Source organism: Sceloporus occidentalis, unplaced genomic scaffold (assembly GCF_023333645.1).
Source record: "Sceloporus occidentalis isolate IW3139 unplaced genomic scaffold, rSceOcc1.0.p SCAF_5, whole genome shotgun sequence".
Classification (NCBI taxonomy): Eukaryota; Metazoa; Chordata; class Lepidosauria; order Squamata; family Phrynosomatidae; genus Sceloporus; species Sceloporus occidentalis.
Window position 1 is genome coordinate 32,189,802 of NW_028316985.1, and position 19,090 is coordinate 32,208,891.

Below are 19,090 nucleotides of genomic sequence, written 5' to 3' on the forward strand. Positions count from 1 at the left end.
CTGCCCCTACCTGTAATGTTAGGGTAAATTAGGCCACCTCCGGCAGGAGAAGCCTGTACCATTAAATGGCAAGAAACGGTCAATTCTGACATATTTATTGTGATGCAAAGCATCATTTCAGTAGTCCAGACAGGTACCTTGGGTAAAATCTTCATTGCCTTTCCAGAAATGGACAGCTATGACTCTCTATAGTCTGCTGGACTGCAATTCCCATTAATCCCTGCCAGCACAGCCAAGCAAGGGAATTGGACTCCATTGACATCTCGGGTGTATCTACTCTACACAACTGTGGCATGACAATACTACATGAACATGATCTAGCCTCTGGAATCCTAGACTTGAAATTCTCAGAGAGCACTAACGTTAGAACATTAGGCTCAAGGGTGTGTACTAGACAATTCCAAGTCTTTCAGTGAACCATGATAAATGCTGTGATATCAAACTGATATGTGCAGTGTGAATACCTTTCTGGAGGGCCACAGTTGCCCACCCCTGCCCTATTCAAACCCACACCTCCAAAGACAAGTTGAAGAGTTTTGGTTTTGCTACTGAAGAGACATACACTATTGCTCAAGTCACAAACAATGCTATACCAAAGGGGAATGAAGTAATTACTAAAGCTCAGTTTCAAAGACATGTTATTCTGGATGTTATAGGGATCAAATGCATCTGAGGAAGTAGACTTAGTCCATGAAAGCTTATGTTACCAACTTCTTTCTCTCTGTGTTAGTCTCGAAGGTACTGCAAAATCCTTTTGCATAAAGCTGACTTTATTACTGATTAACACCCCCCCCCCGACATACACACACAAAAATAAGACTCCAAACAATGTTCCTCTTCATTCAGTTTATAAACAGCAGCAGGAGGGTTTGGGGCAGCAGCCAAAGAACTGCGTATGATTTAAAAACTATCACCAGATAAAGAGGGAAGACAACAGTGACTGGAAAGATGAGGCTGGTTTTAAAACTAAGTTAGCCGCCCTTTCATAGGCAGCTATTATTCACTACCCTGGGTCTGGAATGGACCAGGTGGCTAAAGGAAGCTTCTCTGATCTGTTATTAGCAGTCCTGTATTTCTTGTCGCTGGTTTTTAGCTATCGGCCAGTGAGCTCTTTCTTCTGCTTTCATTACAGAGTGATCAGTTCCCCATCAAACCTACTGTTGCCCTCAAGGAGAAGGGGGAAAAAAGAATGGCACTGTCCAGTCCCTCCAAAATCACACATTAGTCCTTCTCTTACAAGACAGCTCACAATTTCCCCTCACTTCTGTCCAAGGAAAGGAATTCTATTTTTAAAGGGAGAAATGCAGGAGGCCTTGGTGCATGTCACTCAGTTGTCTTTAGTTGTTCAGGGCCCAATAAGCTTCTTGAGGAAGGCTTCCAGCTGATCTTCATCTTTTATCCCCACAAACTTATCCACCACATCCCCATTCTTCATAGCCAGGACTGTGGGCACTGCGGAAACCTAGGAACAAGGACACAAAAAGAAAGACACCAGGAGAATAATAGCTGCGCTCCACTGACCTGTGAACATCATTTCAAGAGGCAAAGCAAACATTAAAACAAAAGGTAGTCTCTTTAGAAAAGTCAATGATTAATGTCTCCTTACACTGGTGCAGTCTTCGGAAATTTATCAAGATCCCTTAAATGACTTTCATTGTACTTTTATTTGATCTGTCCCAGAGCCTGGAAAAGTTACTTTTTGGGACAAGTCCCAGAATCTCCCAGTCAAAATGGCCACTGGTCATGCTAATGAAAAACACACCATTTTCAAACCTTGGTGTCACAGTCACTCAACCTCAGTGTTCAGTTTAAATTTTAAGAAAGGGATATACTGACTGAAGGATCCAAACTTTCTTACAGACCCAGGATTGTGAACAAGTCTACAACTTCTGATGTGCTACTGTGGTCCTTTCACACTGCACACATACCTCAGCTAACAAAGCCTCTGACAAAGAAGCTTCTCTTTACAAAGTCTTTTTCTGCCCACCCACCCCTTCCTCTTTCTCTTCTTGTTCTTCTAGCTGGAAGTCACCCACATAAAAACTAAAAATAAAAAACGGCATTGGAATTGGGAGGATGGTGAAGAACTGGAGAAACACAGACTTCCATTTTGCTAGGATGTTGTACCATGCCTACAATAAAGTTTGAGGTGGGAAAGAATGGGATAGTAATCAACCAGTCCTCTTCTACTTGTGTGTGCCTGCCTACAACAGGGAATATAACAGCAGCTGCCTCTAGAATCTCTTCCTGAACATGCACGAACAGCAAAAGAGAGAGAAAAGGGGAAAGCAGATTAGCCTGCCTCATCAGTTACCCCCAGCATGTTAAAAAAAGCACAGAGCTGTAAGTTTGACCACCAAAATGGAAATCATAACAACAGCAGAGGCTGATGAAAGAAAACATCCCCAGATGCATTTTGGAAGAAGCTTTCAAATGGTCTGTAGAAGGCTCAATTTTTGTTTGTTTGTTTCTATTTTGCCTGCTCATGCAAGGTTTACCTGACTTGGTAATTTCATTTCCCATGTGTATACTCTTAGTTTGGAATAAAAATATTGGTGAAACATGTTGAATTGCTCTGTTTTTTTTTTTTTTTGGGGGGGGGGTTAGGAACCTACCCCTATTCTTTCAATGTTATTGAAAGTATTGAAAGTAATGCTGAGTAGCACATCTATTTTATTAACTCAGCTATACCTGTACTCAAGCACAGTCCTATGACCATCATGGCGGTATCCTATGGAATCCTGGGATTTGAAATTTAAGAGAGGCATATTTGGAGATTTTTAAGTCATGCTGGCTGTGGCTTCTGGAAGTTGAATTCCCTATCATATGGAGGGTCAAATGTTCTCTGCCCCTACTCTGAAAAAGAAACTCTTAGACTGAGATGACAGGCAGCACCCTGGAACTGCATTAAAGCCCACCATGTACTGTGTGTAGCTGAGGCAATATGGCTGTACATCACCTCTGACCACATGGCAAGGAAACATTAACCACACACACCTGGACATACTGAAGCTTACAATATGACTGGAGGCTACAGAAAAATCACCTTTCTATAGGGTTATAACTATCAAAAGGAAGCTTTTAAGTAGTTACTTCTTGGCTTTCCATTAGCTATTTTCAGCCCACATCTGCCACTAGGCTCTCACAGGCAAGAACATCCCAGTTAGGCAGAGGCTGCCATTAGACCAAATAGTTTTCCCTTACAGTAGGTTTCAACTGAGTGCTCACAAGGAAGTGGGAGGGGGAAGAAAAGGAATGAAAACATACATATTTGCATATAAGACATGCACAAAGCATACAGAAATAAGTAAGAGTATGCTTTGGGATAGAAAGTGTGTAAATGAGTGCAAGTGTAAAAATACTGCAAAATATAAAAACAAGTTATTCATGTCCTTATTTTGTACAATATGATCCCATGAACATAATCCAATAGATTCAAACTGAAGAAAAGATATTCTACTCGAATATTAGGAAGAATATTGTTACTGTAAGAACTGTATGGCAGAGGAAAAGACTGCCCTGGAGGGTGGTGGACTCTCTTTTCTTGGAGGTCTTGAAACAAGAGGATTGATGGGCATCTTTCAGGAGTGCTTTAATTGTGCATCCTTAAATGGCAGGGGTTTGGATTAGATGGCCCTCACAACCTCTTCTAAGTTTAAGATTCTATTATTCTAATCCTGTCTGTGCCCAACGGTCATGTTTTACATGCAGAAGAAATCCCAGATTCAATCCCACAACATCTCCAGGGAGGGCCGGGAAAACGCCGGTCTGAAATCCTGGACAGCTGCTGTCAGCCAATGTTAGAAATACTGAGTCACATGAACTAATTATCTGACACAGGACAAGGCAGCCTCCTATGTGCTGTATTTATTAATACTGAGGGGGAAAACCCACTGAAGTCTGATCTTCTGGTATTCCTGCTCAATTACTATTATTTTTTTTTTTGCTTCAGAAACCTAGCCAGATATTTGCTACACATTTTAAAATCTTTGAGGGCATGCATGTGTGTATGTGTAAGTGTGCATATGTGTCCACGCCCCTCAACGTTCTACACTTGTGGGAAGCAACTGCTAAAAACACACAATCTGACAGCAGTGATGAAGAGGAACTCCAAAAGGGAATCCAAGGCGGGTTCCACACCGCCATTTAGTACGTATTCTATACGTACTAGGGTTAGGAAGGGGCGGTGCTTCCGCACCCCCCTAACCCTAGTACGTATAGAATACGTACAAGATGGCGGCGCCCTGTTCATATGGGCGTCACCATCTTTACGTATCGGACGCTGTGCGTCCGGACGTCGCGCGGCGTCTATGACGTCGCAAGTCCGCCCCAGGCACCTCGCGACATCATAGAGGCGCCGCAAAAAGAAGCTCCAAAATGGAGCTTCTTTTTTGCTCCGCGCGGTAGCCGCGCGGTGTGGCTGCTGCGGCTCCCTCACGGAGCAAATGGCACCGGCGGGAGACCACCGCAAAGCAGCGGTCTATAACCCGCCCAAATTTCTAACTTTTGCAGCCTTCTCCTAAATTCTGCTGCATCATCTTTCCCTCATCCCAAATCTGTTTTACTGATTTATCCAGGGATTCAAGAAGTTACTTTAAAAATGTCTGAATTCCTCATATAGTGGCCATGGTTGCTGGCTGGAGGATTCTGAGAGCTATACTCGACAGAAATCACATTTCCAAATTTCAGATCTAGCAACATTTTACTGCTTGTTGTTTTTGTTTTTAAATAAAAACATGCAGCTAGGATCAGCCAAGAGCAAGAAGCATTGACTGGAATGTGGGGGAGAGCTAGCCTGGCTTGGACCAAGTTCCTCCATCTTCTCTGCAGGCTTCTAACCCTGGAAAGTCTGTAACCCAAAGGCCAGGGCCCTGCATTCTGACCAAGCCCATTAAGAGGCCAGAGAATGACTGGGGAGGCATCTGCAAATATTTCAGAAGGGACTGACACATTCCACAGCTCCTCTGGCGCCCTTATCTGCAGACAGCTCAGCTACTGGGTCATGTCCCATCCTTATCTTGCATGCTGTCCATCCCAGGAATGCACTCTGGTCATCAAACAATGCTCCCAGCTGCAAGGCATCTTGCTGCCATCAGCAATTTGCCACATACAAATATTCTTGGCTCAAAGACAGCGCTGGGAAAGTTACTTTTTGGAGACAATAACTACCAATATAGTCCTCGGGGATGCTGGGAATTGTTGTAAAAAATTTTTTTAAATATTTCCTAGCTCTGTTTATAGGCCTCTTTCAATGGGCACCACCCTTTTCCTTCTGTTGGCCAATGCAAAGCAGTTGCTTAAGAGTGTTGCATCCAATGGTTAACCCAGGAGGGTTTAATTAAGCAACAGCACCAACTCCCCCTCCTGCTCAAAGTGAAGACTCAGCATGCAAATACTTGGTTTTTGTTTGGTGTTCTTTAGTGACCCCTAGGGGACACATCTATAAAACTTTGCTAAAGTAAAAGGTTTACCTTTAGAGGTCACTCATAAAACTTTGCTACAGATCTTTAAGTGTTCTCAGACCTCTCTTTATCTGCAAGAGCTTTAGTGTTTTAAGAAAGGTCCAAAACACATTGCATAAATAATCCAGCTTCATAGAATCATAAAGTTGGAAGATACCACAAAGGCCATCCAGTTCAACCCCCTGCCATGCAGGAAATTTAACTGCCCTGGTACTATGCTAGGGAATTCTGGGAACTGGTCTGGTGCCATAAAAATACAATTCCCAGGAGTCCTTAGCACTGAGCCAGGGTAGTTAAAGTGGTTTCAAACTGGATTATTTCTGTAATGTGTTTTGGACCAAGAAAGCTACTCGTTTTACTTACACTCTGATGGAGATGTAGGATAAAAGTTATTGGTATTGATGTCTCACAGACTCTCCAATTTCCTTTCTGCCTGCCTAAATTTCAGTTCCAGAACATCGAGATGTATAGAAGATTTGCCCAATGTCACATGATGTAGGACATCTATGATGGATGGACAAGCCACTTCTGAGTGGAACATGGACAGTATAACATAATAAACCATTCCTTCCTTCTATAGTTTAAGTTTCATTCCACAAGACTTTTCATGCTAGGCAGACCGAGAGGGGGTGCTATACAATTAACTGTTTTTCTAGCCATGCTGGGCCAGTCTCAAACACCCGGTTTAAAATTACTGACACTTATAAGGAAATCTGCAGAGGAATAGCACACAATGCCCTCTGTTGTTTGGATGGGACATCAGCCCCATTCTCTGCTAACTGGCAAAGATGGTGGGAAGATTTTGATTAAGTTCCAGAACTGAACACAGCCATATGGAAATATTTGGCAGGACAATTTTAAGTAATTTTATAGAACAATTTAATATTTATAAGTCTGGATCTGTGACAGGGCAAGAAACAGTGTGCATGTATTTTTTATACACATATACAAACTAACTGGATTGCGGATGGAGATATAAAATGCACAGTTTATTAGTGGTGAAGGAACAGAGGAATTCTTATATATTCACACACACACACTGCCAGAGCAAGGACATCATCAACCATAGGCCCCATGGAATTAACAGAAGTTGCTTGAGAATGTGAAAATAACAAGACTTTCATGCCTTGCCATTGTTTATGAAAGATTAGCATAGCTGAAACCAGAAAATGAGCAAACCAATCAGAAGCTGGATTCCCCCCCACAGAGGGTCCTATTACATGCTAGCAGATTAAATAGGAATGTTGCTTTGCAAGATGGATTGCATTTTAAATTAAAAGCTAAAGTCTGAATTGATCTTCTGTTAAAGCTCAATGGGTTTCCAAGCTGAACTTGTGCAGTCAAAAGCAAGCACCACTATATTTAAGAAAGCTTACTCTGAAATAACTGGGCATAGGATTGCAGTTCTATTCTGAAAACTCAATAATGAGTTTTTGTAAGTGATTTCTTTTTAAAAGAAATATGAGTTTTATGGCTATATGATTGAGTTTTCAGCCAGTATTAGTTCCTCTAGATACAAATTCTACCAAAAAGCAGGATCCCTCCCATCCTGGGGGTGTACCTGTGGATTCTCTTTGGGAATAAATCTATGGGGACTACCAATGTGAGCCTCCATATGTCAAAGCTTATCCCTACAATACTGCTTACTGTGCCTAAATCACCACTGGTTTCCTTCAAGACGTTCCCATAATAAGTTTATGTATGTATGCCTGACAGCCAGTGTGGCATACTGATTTGAGTGTTGGACTAAGGGGTTATTCACATTGTGAAAATAATCCAGGATGAATCCAGGTTAAATCTCTGTTCACACACACACATCTTGAATGCACCAGATTAAGTAAGGGGGGCTACCAACCCCCCCCCCCACTTAATCTGGGATAATTGATATCAGGTCCCCCCTCTTTTTAAAAAAAGATCCACATTGTCAGTAGTGTGAATAACAGATGTGAATAGACCCGGGATAAAAAATGGGTTCCAAATGCATTCGCACCGTCAACTCCATCTTTATTTGAATGCTTACACGTGTGAACAACTGAACTCGCAGAGATGTGCATTGATGCGGTTCCACAGTTTGAGCATCAGGGTGGATGTGTGAATGACCCTTAAGACCCTGGGAGTCAAGGGTTTAAAACCCTTCTCAGCCATTGAAGGCAGTGTCTTTTTCACAGTCTCTGACGTGCTACAGAAATCCAATATATAAATGAATGAGTTCAAGGCATGGGAGCTATAGGCTGAGGCAGGCCCTTTTCCCTGCCTTTTTAGGGCAATCCCACTCAATAGTAAGCTCAATAGTAAGGACAGGCTTTTAGCCTGCGGGAACAGAAGAACAGACTAAGCAAATGGAAGAAACAAGGATGGGGCTAGCCCAGTGTTTTCACAATGGGTATTTGTCCCAGGCAGAAAAATTGGCCTATAGGAGGTGTCAAGCAAGGAGGCACTACAGCAAAGCAGCAGCAGCAACAGCAGCATCAGGGCTTGGGCTTAGGCTGTCCAAGTGCCTTGCCTCCTAGGAAATCAGAGAACAAAGCTCTGGCTTGTACAGAGTTCAGACGAAGTCCTTGTGAAGTCCCTTCCACCCCTTCATTTCACAGCAGGAAACGCTTCACGGATCGATGCTCCACTGGGACAGCTTGGAGCCAGGGGCAGGCCAGGACCCATGTGAAGGAATGCAAAGGCATTCCAAGGCACACAGGGGGGTCTCCCTCCCTCCTTCTCCCTTTGAAAGAATCTGCTGCAGCCCAGGCTGTTGTGAAATTTGCAGGCTGGGATGTTGGCTGCTGTCTGGTAAACAGAGGTGGGTGAAGGAGACAGAGGGGAGTGGGAGGTTTTACTGGCAATGCATAGAAAATCCACAGGAATGGAAAGAAGCCAGCCTTGAAGAATCCCAAAGGGAGAATGAGAAAAAACAAAGCAGTTTAGGATTCCAGGTCCAAAAGAGAAGGGCTTTAAAAATCCATTTGGACATGTGAACTTGGCTTAATGTGTTTGTGCGTTGTGTGCCATCAAGTCTTTTCCAACTTATGATAACCCTAAGACCCTAACTCTATCATGACATTTTCTTGGCAAGATTAGTTCAGAGGAGTTTTGCCATTGCCTTCCCCTGAGGCTGAGAGAGCATGACATACCCAAGGTCAACTAGTGGGTTTACATGGCTGAGATGTGAATCGAAGCCTGGTATCCACAGTCACAATCAAACTACTACACCATGCTGGCTCTCAAATCTGGCTTATACCTAGAGAACAGTACGAGTCCACTTAGCTCAGTTTAACTATATTTGACTAGAAGCAGCTGTAAGATCTTAGGTAGTTCAGTCCCTCAGATCCATTTAGATACCGGGGGTATCAAGAGTCATTGTGGTTTAGTTTTTTGGGGTGTTGGACCAGGACATTGGGAAGTGGTTCAACGCCCCATTTGGCCATGGAAACCCAATGAGTGACAAGTTCTGGACAAGTTATGCTCTCTCAGCCTCAGAGGAAGGCAAGGGCAAACCACCTCTGCACAAATTATAACAAGAAAACTCCATGATAGTTTCATCTTAGGGTTGCCATGAATCAGAAATGACTTGAAGGCACACAACAACAACTGGGGATATCATCTGGCCCCTAGTGGATGTAAAGTGGCCATGATGATTTTTCTAGGAATTGTACTCCCATGCTCTGGCTATGAGCTCACACTCATGGTCAATTCAGTTCCCCATAAGGTGAACCTTGAGTTGACTAGTTGATGAAAAAGGACTCTTGTATTATCTTTCAGGGGATTATCTTTTTCTCTCTCTTCTCTAAGCTTTCCTTGGCCCCAGCAGAGCAGCATTCCTTCTGCCACACCTCCCTTGCTAATTTATTGAATTACATCCTGTCCCATCACCTTTCTCCTTTCTATCTCATTTGGACATTAAACACTCTAGACAAGGAACTGGTCAATGGTGCGCTTAGTACAGAGCCTAACACCCCACTACTCTTCATTAAACTGTAGTGCCAGGAAACTGCTCAGAAAGTGTAGGTGGGGTCATGGTCAGATAAGGGATTAGAAATCAGAGATGGGTAGGGATGGACAAATATGTTAAGCCTCTTGACATTCTCTGATTTCTCCCTCAAAGCACTTTCTAACTTTGGTCCCAACCAGACTGAGAATAATTGTTTCCCCAGACAAAAATCTGCACCTATTTCCATACAAACCTTTCAAAACCAACACATTGAAATGGACCCTTCCATTGATGAAGGTGTATTTATGTACATTTTTGAACCATAAACTTTCTATGTGCATTTTAAAAATGTGCATATTTGGCACACGCATTTTAGGGGTGGGAGGGAGGCACAAAAAGACACTGTAAGCCAATACATGCACAGATTTGTGAGCATACATGATGTTTGGTTCTGTTCTGTGTTTGGTGTTGAGGGTTACAAACATGAGAGCCTTGTATTAAAATAGGAATCCAACATATTCCTCAGCAACTGTATACCTTCCACAGATGAAAACAGGTAAATGTGTGGCCAAGCAACATCAGAGTGTGGTCCAGCTGGCAAAAATTAAGCATGAGGAAGAACAAGCTAAGAGAGACTGCAACAGTTTGTTTTTGCTGGAATCTACTGGGAAGGGCAAGAATCTACCCACTCCTTTTCTCTCCTCCCAGCTGAATTACAGTATATACTCATCTATAAGTTGAGAAATTTATGTCCAAAAATTGACTCCAAAATCCTGGGTCGACTTATATATAGGTCAATATGGCAATGCCAATGATGGCAGCGTATTCAGTGACAAACACACACACGCACACTGTGATGTCCAGCCAGGACTGTTTGAATCTCCCCCTGCATTTTCTTTCATATTGGTTCAGGCCATGGTATGTTTTAGTGTAGGAAATGTTTATTGTATTAGTTGTGGGAGGAGCTGTAGGATCCCTTGCATTTTTCTGGGTTTGGTTTGCCCCTTCCCAGCACGCTCTGTAGTAGCTAGAGGCTTTTAGTTTTGAGGCAGTCTTTGCTATGACCTGACAGAGAGCTGTCTTTTGGTGGCAAACAGGCCCAGACAGCCGGAAAGGGCATTTCTTACACGTTAGCTGAATCAGTTACCAGGAACTAGTTAACCAATTTAGTTACCAGGAACAAGTCAGTGAAATTAGTTACCTACGTCAAGTCAAACAATTCAGGAGCTGAAAGACCTTGCACCAGCTCCATTGAGTGAGGAGATCAAATCAAGATCAAACCCAGAGAGATGACACCCTGAAGATTGCTGAAAGTCAAACTTTAAAGTATCTTTTATTTCAAGTTATCTAGAGCTGGGGAGGAGAAAACTCTTTATTTTTGTTCTTTAAATTAAACTTCCCCCTTTTTGAACTTTACATTCAGCATCAGAGCCTTTTTGGGTAGAAGAGTTTGATTTCACCAGGGTACCGGCGTTGCACACCCAAATCTGCCACCACCTTTAGTTGGGTGTGTCTTCACACACACACCTTCCTCCCCACTTTCCCTCTGTGCCTGAGAATGGGTTGCTGGAAGCAGAGAGAGTGCAGGGCAATTTTTATTTCTATGGGAGCAACAGCTGATACAGTCACAAACACACACATATAGCTCCCCCCTCACCTTCCCTAGTCCAGCAGGCACACACATACAGACACACACATGCCCACACATTCTCTCCCTCCCTGCCTTAGCTCCTTTTATGGTTGGCTCTCCCCCAAATGACTCTTCACCCCTGCCTCCTTTTCACTCTCTGTAAGTAGACAAGCCAGCCCCTACAGACAACTGTGGATGGGCCAGCAGTAAAAAGCTTCCATTCCAGAGAGAGTCTACAGAAAAAGTTGGACAGGACTGAAGGGACAGAGGGCACCTTGGACTGTCTCACCCCACTCCAAGGAAAAAATGGCTGCAACCAGGGCTCTTTAGTGCTTCCTCGCTGAGGCAAAGAAACAGTCTCTGTCCACTGCTGGGGAAACACTGAAGAGCCACCATGGACCTGAGGAGCCTCAAAATTTTACCCTCAACTTATCTACAGGTTATACCAATATCAATAACTATGGCCCCAAAACTTGCCCTTGACTTATACATGAGATTGACTTATAGTTGAGTATATACAGTAACTGGGTGCAAAGACTTTTGCACTTTGAATTCAGTTTGTAGCAGCTGAAGCAAGCTGAGGACAAAGGGGGAAAGGAGAAAGAGGATAGAGCAAATGGGGCCTTTTCAAAGCAGATGACAAAGTAAGATGATAGAGGATTAACTGGGACTATGCCAAATTGGTCAGTTGCAGAGTATGCAATTGTTTGAGATGGTATGCTTGTGTATCACAGAGTTCTCTCCTCAGTACCCAGATGTTCTTTCCTATCTTCCTATTAAGACATCCTTATTGCTCCATAGCCTGATTCCTTTCACTCCCCAATCAAGCCATAATAATAATTAAAAAAAAGAGTTCCACATTTTTGGCAAAAAAGATTTGTAGGGAAAAATGAACCTTCCCATTGAATAGGAAGACAGAGATCAAAACAAATGAACGCAAAATAAAGCAGCTTTATGAAACGTATTATATGCACATATCAAAGGGTGTGTATGTATCTAAGGAGCACGTACCTCATATTCAAGGGCTAGATCTGTGTGGTCGTCAATGTCCACTTTTGCCATAAGCACTTTCCCCTGGTGCTTGGCCACCATCTTTTCTAGTCTAGGGCCCAGAATCTTGCAGGGACCACACCACCTCCAAGCAAAAATAAAATAAAATAAAAATAATTTTTAAAAAAATTAAAAAAGGATTAAGGTTTAATTAGGAAAAAGAACATGCAGTGCTCATGCTAGTGTTCTGTGCCTTCAAGTCATTTCTGACTTACTGACTTATGGCAACCCTAAGGCAAATTTATCATGGGATTTTCTTGGCGAATTTCTTCAGAGCGGGTTTGCTGCTAACATACTCTGCAGCTGAGAGAGTATGACTTGCCCTAGGACACCCATTTGGTTTCAATGGCAGAGACGGATTTTGAACAGTGGTCTCAAGTCATAATCCAACACTCAAACCATCACACCACACTGGCTCTCACTACTTATGAACAACAATATTTTAAAACAACATAAATTCTGTATATTTCTGGTTGTGTTCTTTGAAGTCATTTTGAAGTTACAGTGACTCTAAGATGAATCTACCACAGAGATTTTGACAAGATTTGTTCAGAGGGGTTTTACCATTGCCATCTTATAAAATGGAGACAGTCTGACTTGTCCAAGACCCCCAGTGGCTTTCCATGGCTGAGCGAGATTCAGACTTTGGTCTCTCAGAGTTCCACTCTAACACTCAAACCACTACACTACGCTGGCTCTCACGTCTGCAGTAAACAATGCAATAAAGCTTGAGCTGGGAAGGATGGGATTCCACTCTAGCTGATCCTACTGTAGCTGTGTGTGCTTACCTACAGTAGGCAAGGTTAACAGCAGTTGCCTCCCAGATTCCTAACTGAGCAGCAAAACAGGGAGAAAGGGGGAAAGCAGATTTCCCTGCTCACCAGCTATCTCCAGCACGTAAAAAGCACAGAAATATAAGTTTGGCTAACAAAATGGAATGCCTAAGAAAAGTGAAGGCTAGTGAAAAAAAAATCCCTTCAAGTGGTCTCCAGAAGGTTGAGAATCTTATTACTTATACAAGGCTTACCTGATCTGGCTGCTTTATTTCACATGTGAATATTGTTGGTTTTGAATAACAGGGTTGCTGAAACACGTTGAATGTCTCTTCTTTTTTTCTTTTTTCTTTTTTTTTTTTTTTGAGATGCAGGAACCTACTCCTATTCTTTCTGTGATTTCTGCCTCTCTGGAACTAAGCTTTCTATTAAAGAAGTAATGCCCAGGAACACATCTACTGTGTTAACTCAGGTATACCTGTTCTCCCCATCTGCACTGCCTTCACAACAACTTTGAGAAGCAGGTTAGAGTAAGAGAGGGTGAAAGGTCACCCAGTGGATTTCATGGCTCAGAGACCAGAACCTGGATCTCCTAAATCTCAGCCCAGCAGATTAACTACACATTCCACTGTTTCTCTGACAGCAGTTCACTTCTACTCTTGTCCTAAGCTACCTCCTTTTTTATGTGGCCAACCTATCATCACAAATCATCTCTATAGATCATAATACTGAGCTGTACCAGGATTCAATCCCCAGTTCGGCCATGAAACCCACTGGGTGACCTCAGGAAAGGTGCATGGTCTCAGCCTCAGGGGAAGGTAATGACAACTTCCTCTGAACAAATCTTACCAAGGAAACCCCAGGATAGGATTGCCTTAGGATTGCCACAAACTGAAAACGACTTGAAGGCATACAACAACAAACCCTTACAATGGAAGCAGAGGGATTTTCTCAAAATATTTTCACAGTAGTGTTTGAGTGTGCATCTACGCTGTAGAAATAATGCAGTTTGATGCCACTTTAATTGCCATGGCTCCATTCTACAGAATCCTGGGATTTGTAGTTTTGCAAAGCACTGGAACTCTTTGGCAGAGATGGCTAAAGACCTTGTAAAACTATTAATCCCAGGATTTCACAGGTTGGAGCTACAGCCATTAAAATGGTGTCAAACTGTATAATTTCTGCAGCATAGATGCATTATGAGTCAGCTACCCACCAGCCACTACCCGCAAACCTCAGACTCCTCCTCCATTTTTAACTGGTATTACAGTCGGCCCTCCACATTTGTGATCTGACTATTCACAGATTTGATTAATATATTTGTTAATATATTCTCTCTAGGAATCTCTAAATCCTCCAGTGCAACTCTATGGTCAACTTCCACCAAAAGTCACACCAGCGGACCTAGAGATTCCAAGACAGAACACTTTTCTAGGCTTTTGTAGGTTCTTCAGCACAATTCTATGATCACTGTCTGGCAGATATTGACCATAGAATTGTGCTGGAGGACTTAGAGATTCCTAGGGAGGTGTTCTCTCAGGTTAAAACAAATAGTGTTTTTCATTTGCATTTTTCTACTTTCACAGGGGTCTTGTATCTCTAACCCCAGCGAGTGTGGAGGGTCAACTGTAATTGCTTCAGACAAGCATAAGACCCATTTTGGAATGAAGGTACTCCCATGGCTCCCTTGGTTACTAAGCAATGGCCTGCTTGGTTTCTCATTTCCTTCCTTCCAACACAACCTTTTATGCAAAAATAAAGAAATAATCCAGTGATTTTTGAATGCTGTATAAGTACATAGTCCAACCAAGTTAAACTTTAATTTTACACTGCTTTGATCCAGAAGTCATGTAGCTTCATTGAATTTTTTACAGAGCTTGTTTACTAGTTGGAAATATCCCTAGCTATAACGTAGTCAGCATCTGGGTCCTCTAACAAACATGAAAGATTAAAAAATGTCTGGTATTTGCAATTTAAGATACAACTCAGCAATGAAGAAAAGGAAGGAAGATGGACAAGTGCATGTCTGATTGTACATCTAGTTTGATCCTTGCAAGCATGTCATGAAAAATATTCAAGGCAGAAATCTGGAAAAACTAGTTAACTTGAGTTTTTTCTTTATTTTTTCCTTGCCCCCATGTTCAATATATCCTTCCTGAATCTGGTACCTTCCAGATGTGTTGAATTAACTGTTTCTTGTGTCCAGTCATATATTCACTCTCCTTCTAGGAACAGCAACATGGGGTGAGAGGAGGGAAGGGGGGCACAGCTGTGACTGACATTTTCCATCAGGAATCCTGTATAGCCAAGCTACTTGGCTATACAGAATGAATTCTGTTCCCAGTATTGCCCTCGTGATACAGTGTGCCTGCGTCATATGCGGATGCAGTATATGCGGCTTTCAGCATACACTGAAAGCCGCGAGGGAGCGTGTGGGGCAGCACGTCTCATTTAGATTAATGGGGTGCTTGCCCATGGCGTGCGTGTGCGCCGCCGCCGCACCACCACATGCACAAGCCCCATTACTTTCAATGGGGCTCGAGCATACACACTTTTTTTTTATGCCGGGGGGTCCGGAATGGATCCCCCACGTAAAAAAAAGGAAGGTCAGAATGTTGGCAATTTGAGGCCTGAGTGCTGCATGATGGGATGAGCTCATGTCATTAGTCCCAGGTTCTGCCAACCTCGCATTTCGAAAGCATGAAAATGCAAGTAGATAGATAAGTACCACTTTGGTGAGAAGGTAAAAGCGTTCGGTGCAGTGATGCTGGCCACATGACCACCAGATTCATCTCTGGACAACACTGGCTCTTTGGATTAGTATCGGAGATGAGCACTGCCCCCTACAGTCGGTTATGACTAGACATTCATGTCAAGGGACTATCTTTACCTTTTGGGGGGAAATTACTTTGTTGAACTGCCACGCCCAGACTCCCCCAGCCAGCATGGCCACTATCCATGAAGGCTAGACATTTTGAAAATAGCAGTCCCAACAGGCAATGTTTTTAAGCTCTGATTTCAAAAAGTCAAAAAGAAAAACACCCTCTGTACTCACTGGGCATGGAAATCAATCACCACTGGCTTCTGACTTTTCAGAACTCTGTCTTGGAAGTCATCCCCATCTTGGATGTTAAAGGTGTGCCTAAAGACCTGAGTGGTGGAAAAAGTCCTTCTTGCTGCAGGTGTGGTAGTGAAGGAAAGGGGCCCACACCAGGTGACATTGCATGGCACAGCTGAAACCCGGCACAGCAGCAGTGACGATTGGGAACGAAATGGCACTGAGAGATGCTTGATGCAGAGGGACATGAATGGTCTGAGAAGTTTCTGTGCCATCTGAAAAAGAAAGAACCTAAGCATCACAATGGAGAAACAATAACAAATGGGTACACCTGCCACTCCTGGTATAACATTTATGTATTTTCCCCTCTTAGCCTAATTTTTTATCAGGATATTTCACAGCTATTACCTCCCACCACTTTGTTTTAAATGGAACCAGTTCACATTATCCAAGTTGTTCTGTTCTATAACTTAGGTTGACTAATCCAGTTCTAACCATGTTTTACCATGGCTGGTGCTACTTTATTCATGTCCTTTGACTTGCAATGGCTTGCAATAGATGGCATATGCTATCTCTGATATACTACAGTGGTCCCTCCACATTCCCTGGGGTTAGGGTTGAAGGACCCCCATGAATGTGGAAAAAACGCAAACAAAAAAAATATTCTTGTTACCTAGAACACTTGTTACCTAGAACACCTCTCTAGGAATCTTCAGGTCTTCAGTTCAACTCCCTGATCAACATCTGCCAGAAGTTGTCCACAGAATCATGCTGAAGGACATACAAATGCCTAAATGCCTAAGGGGCGGAATTTGAGACATAATATTGAATGTGGATATTTTAATGTGTTGTGAGCTGCTTTGATTGTCTCGTCACAGAAAAGCGAGATAAAAATGAAAGTTTTATTTATTTATTATTATTTTTAAAGAAGTGTTTTCTCTAGGAACTCCTAGGTTCTCCAGTACAACTCTATGGCCAACTTCTGGCAGAGTTGTGCTGGAGGACTTAAGAGACTCCTAGAGAGGATGTATTAATCAAAACTGCAAATATTCAAATCTGCAAATGTGTGTGTGTGTGTGTGGGGGGGGGGTGACTGTAATTGTATTTTTAAATACATGGCTGCATACATTGTGCATTCTGTTTTTTGCAGAATGGCTACATACATTTAAGCATTATACAAGCATTCTGCCTGCTAATTTCCCAACTAAACTAAGAGCTTGGGGAAAAGCTCCCAGAATCCTTTAGTTGGCATAACCAGGGAAAAAAGAAGAGTTTCCTATTTCCATGGAACTATGCCATTATGAACAAAGAAAGTTTTTAGAGATAGGGAATGTTTGGTAGCTGATGCAATAATGGCTTTGGCTATTTCTTAACCCCTCCACTGAGTTGTTCCCAGTTTCTCCTTTATATCAGCAATGTTGGGAAATGCCAATCTTTTTACTGGATGTTTACTGTTTGAAAGTGGTGAAAAGATAGTACGACATTTTCAGAGAGAGAAAAATGGGCTTTACATTTCATTTCTCATTCAAGTTATGGGAAATTATATATGTTGATGCTCTTTTAACAACAGTAAAGTTGAAATAAAGAACATACATACATATGAAAGATAAAAACCAGGGTAAATACCAAAAATCAGGGTAAAAATTCAAAAGGCAAAAAAGGACCACCAAGGTCCAAAACACACTGCAGAAATAATCCAGTTCGATACTGGCTCAATGCTAGGGAATTCTGGGAACTGTAGTTTTGTGAGACATTTAGCCTCACTGGTCTGCAATTTCCTGCCCTCTTTCAGAGAGCTCTGGTGCCACAATAAACTACAATTCACAGGATCCTCTAGCACTGAGCCAGGGCAGTTAAAGCAGTCTGAAACTGGATTATTTCTGCAGTGTGTTTAGGACCCCAAGTCATCATCTTCTTTTTCATCTCCACCAAATGCATGGTCCCTCAATGGCTGGGGCATCTGGGAACTGTAAATACAAAAGTAACATTTCCAAGCTGTATGCAAAGGGACATTAGGACTTTCATCTTGGAGCCCTTATTTTTAAAGAGAATGTCTTTAAAATAGTTGTCATTTTTGTCTTATGTTTAAAATAGTTTTCGATCCCATTTTGGGAGAATATAAATGAATTGGGATATAAATGAAACAAACAAACAAACTGCAAGGCCAGAAACTTGCAATCTGCATATGCCCCATAATCTAAAACTCCTGGTTGAGGATATATTGAGGGGGGACTTACGGCGCTTTGCACATGCTTGCAGGTACTGTGGTGCAGGGCCAGCCACCCAATTTTAGTTGAAATAACCCCCCCCCCGTCGCCTTGTCCAAAGCCTACCAACTCTCCGTAACTCCCTGCTTGCACCCCGATTTCTCTCTCTCAGCTCTCTTCTCATTCCTTTCTTCTTGTTGTTGTTGTGATGGAGGTGGTGTGCCTTCAAGATTTTTCTGATTTATGGTGACCTTATCACGAAGTGTTTTTTCGGAGCTGAGAGAGTGTGACCTGCCCACAGTCTCCCAGTGGCTTTCCACAGTCAGGCAGGGATTCGAACCCCGGTCTCCAGAGTCCAGGGTTCGAATCATGGGGTCTTCTTGGCAACATTTCTTCAGAGGTTCGCCATTATTGTCATCCTCTGAGGCTGAGAAAGTGTCGCTCGCCTAAGGTCACCCAATGGGTTTCCATGGCCGAGCTGGGATTCAAACCCAGATCTTCAGAGTCATATCATGGGGTCTTCTTGGCAAGATTGTCTCAGAGGTTTTGCCATTGTCTTTCCCTGAAGCTGAGAGAGTGTGACTTGCCTTATGGTCACCCAATGGGTTTCAATGGCTGAGCTGGGGTTTGAACCCTGGTCTCCAGATTCATATCATATATAAATAATGGTAAAACCTATCATCATGGGGCTTTCCTAGCTACATTTCTTCAGAGGAGGTTTGCCACTGCCTTCCTCTGAGGCTGAGAGAGTGTGACTTGCCCAAGGTCACCCAGTGGGACTCGAACCCTGGTCTCCAGAGTGGAAGTCCGGCGCTCTAACCACTAGGCCACGCTGCCTCCCCGCTTCCCCCGGAGACAACGGACCCCTTCCCTTCCCCGCCTCCGAAGCCGAAGCGCCTGCTGCTGCTCACCTTCCACGCCTCGCCCTGAAGCCTCGCAAACACAGGAACCCAAAGGTGAACAACTCTGGCAGCTGATTGGCTGGAGG

General features: G+C 43.0%; 1 protein-coding gene across 3 annotated transcripts; it reads right to left on the bottom strand.

Annotated features, from left to right (window-relative positions):
• Nucleotides 1–742: 742 nt before the first annotated feature.
• TXN2 (thioredoxin 2) lies at nt 743–19,090 on the bottom strand. Of its 3 annotated transcripts, none has more exons than XM_089526741.1 (4): nt 18,229–18,249; nt 15,893–16,170; nt 12,026–12,149; nt 743–1,462 (listed from the first exon to the last, which is right to left on the bottom strand). In XM_089526741.1, the coding sequence occupies exons 2-4, from the start codon at nt 16,168–16,170 to the stop codon at nt 1,346–1,348; spliced, it is 519 nt and encodes a 172-aa protein (XP_089382867.1). In that variant the 5' UTR covers nt 18,229–18,249; the 3' UTR covers nt 743–1,345. The 3 variants fall into 3 exon arrangements, with proteins under 3 accessions (XP_089382867.1, XP_089382866.1, XP_089382865.1); XM_089526740.1 differs by lacking the exon at nt 18,229–18,249 and adding an exon at nt 16,585–16,645; XM_089526739.1 differs by lacking the exon at nt 18,229–18,249 and adding an exon at nt 19,014–19,090 and having other exon boundaries at nt 744–1,462.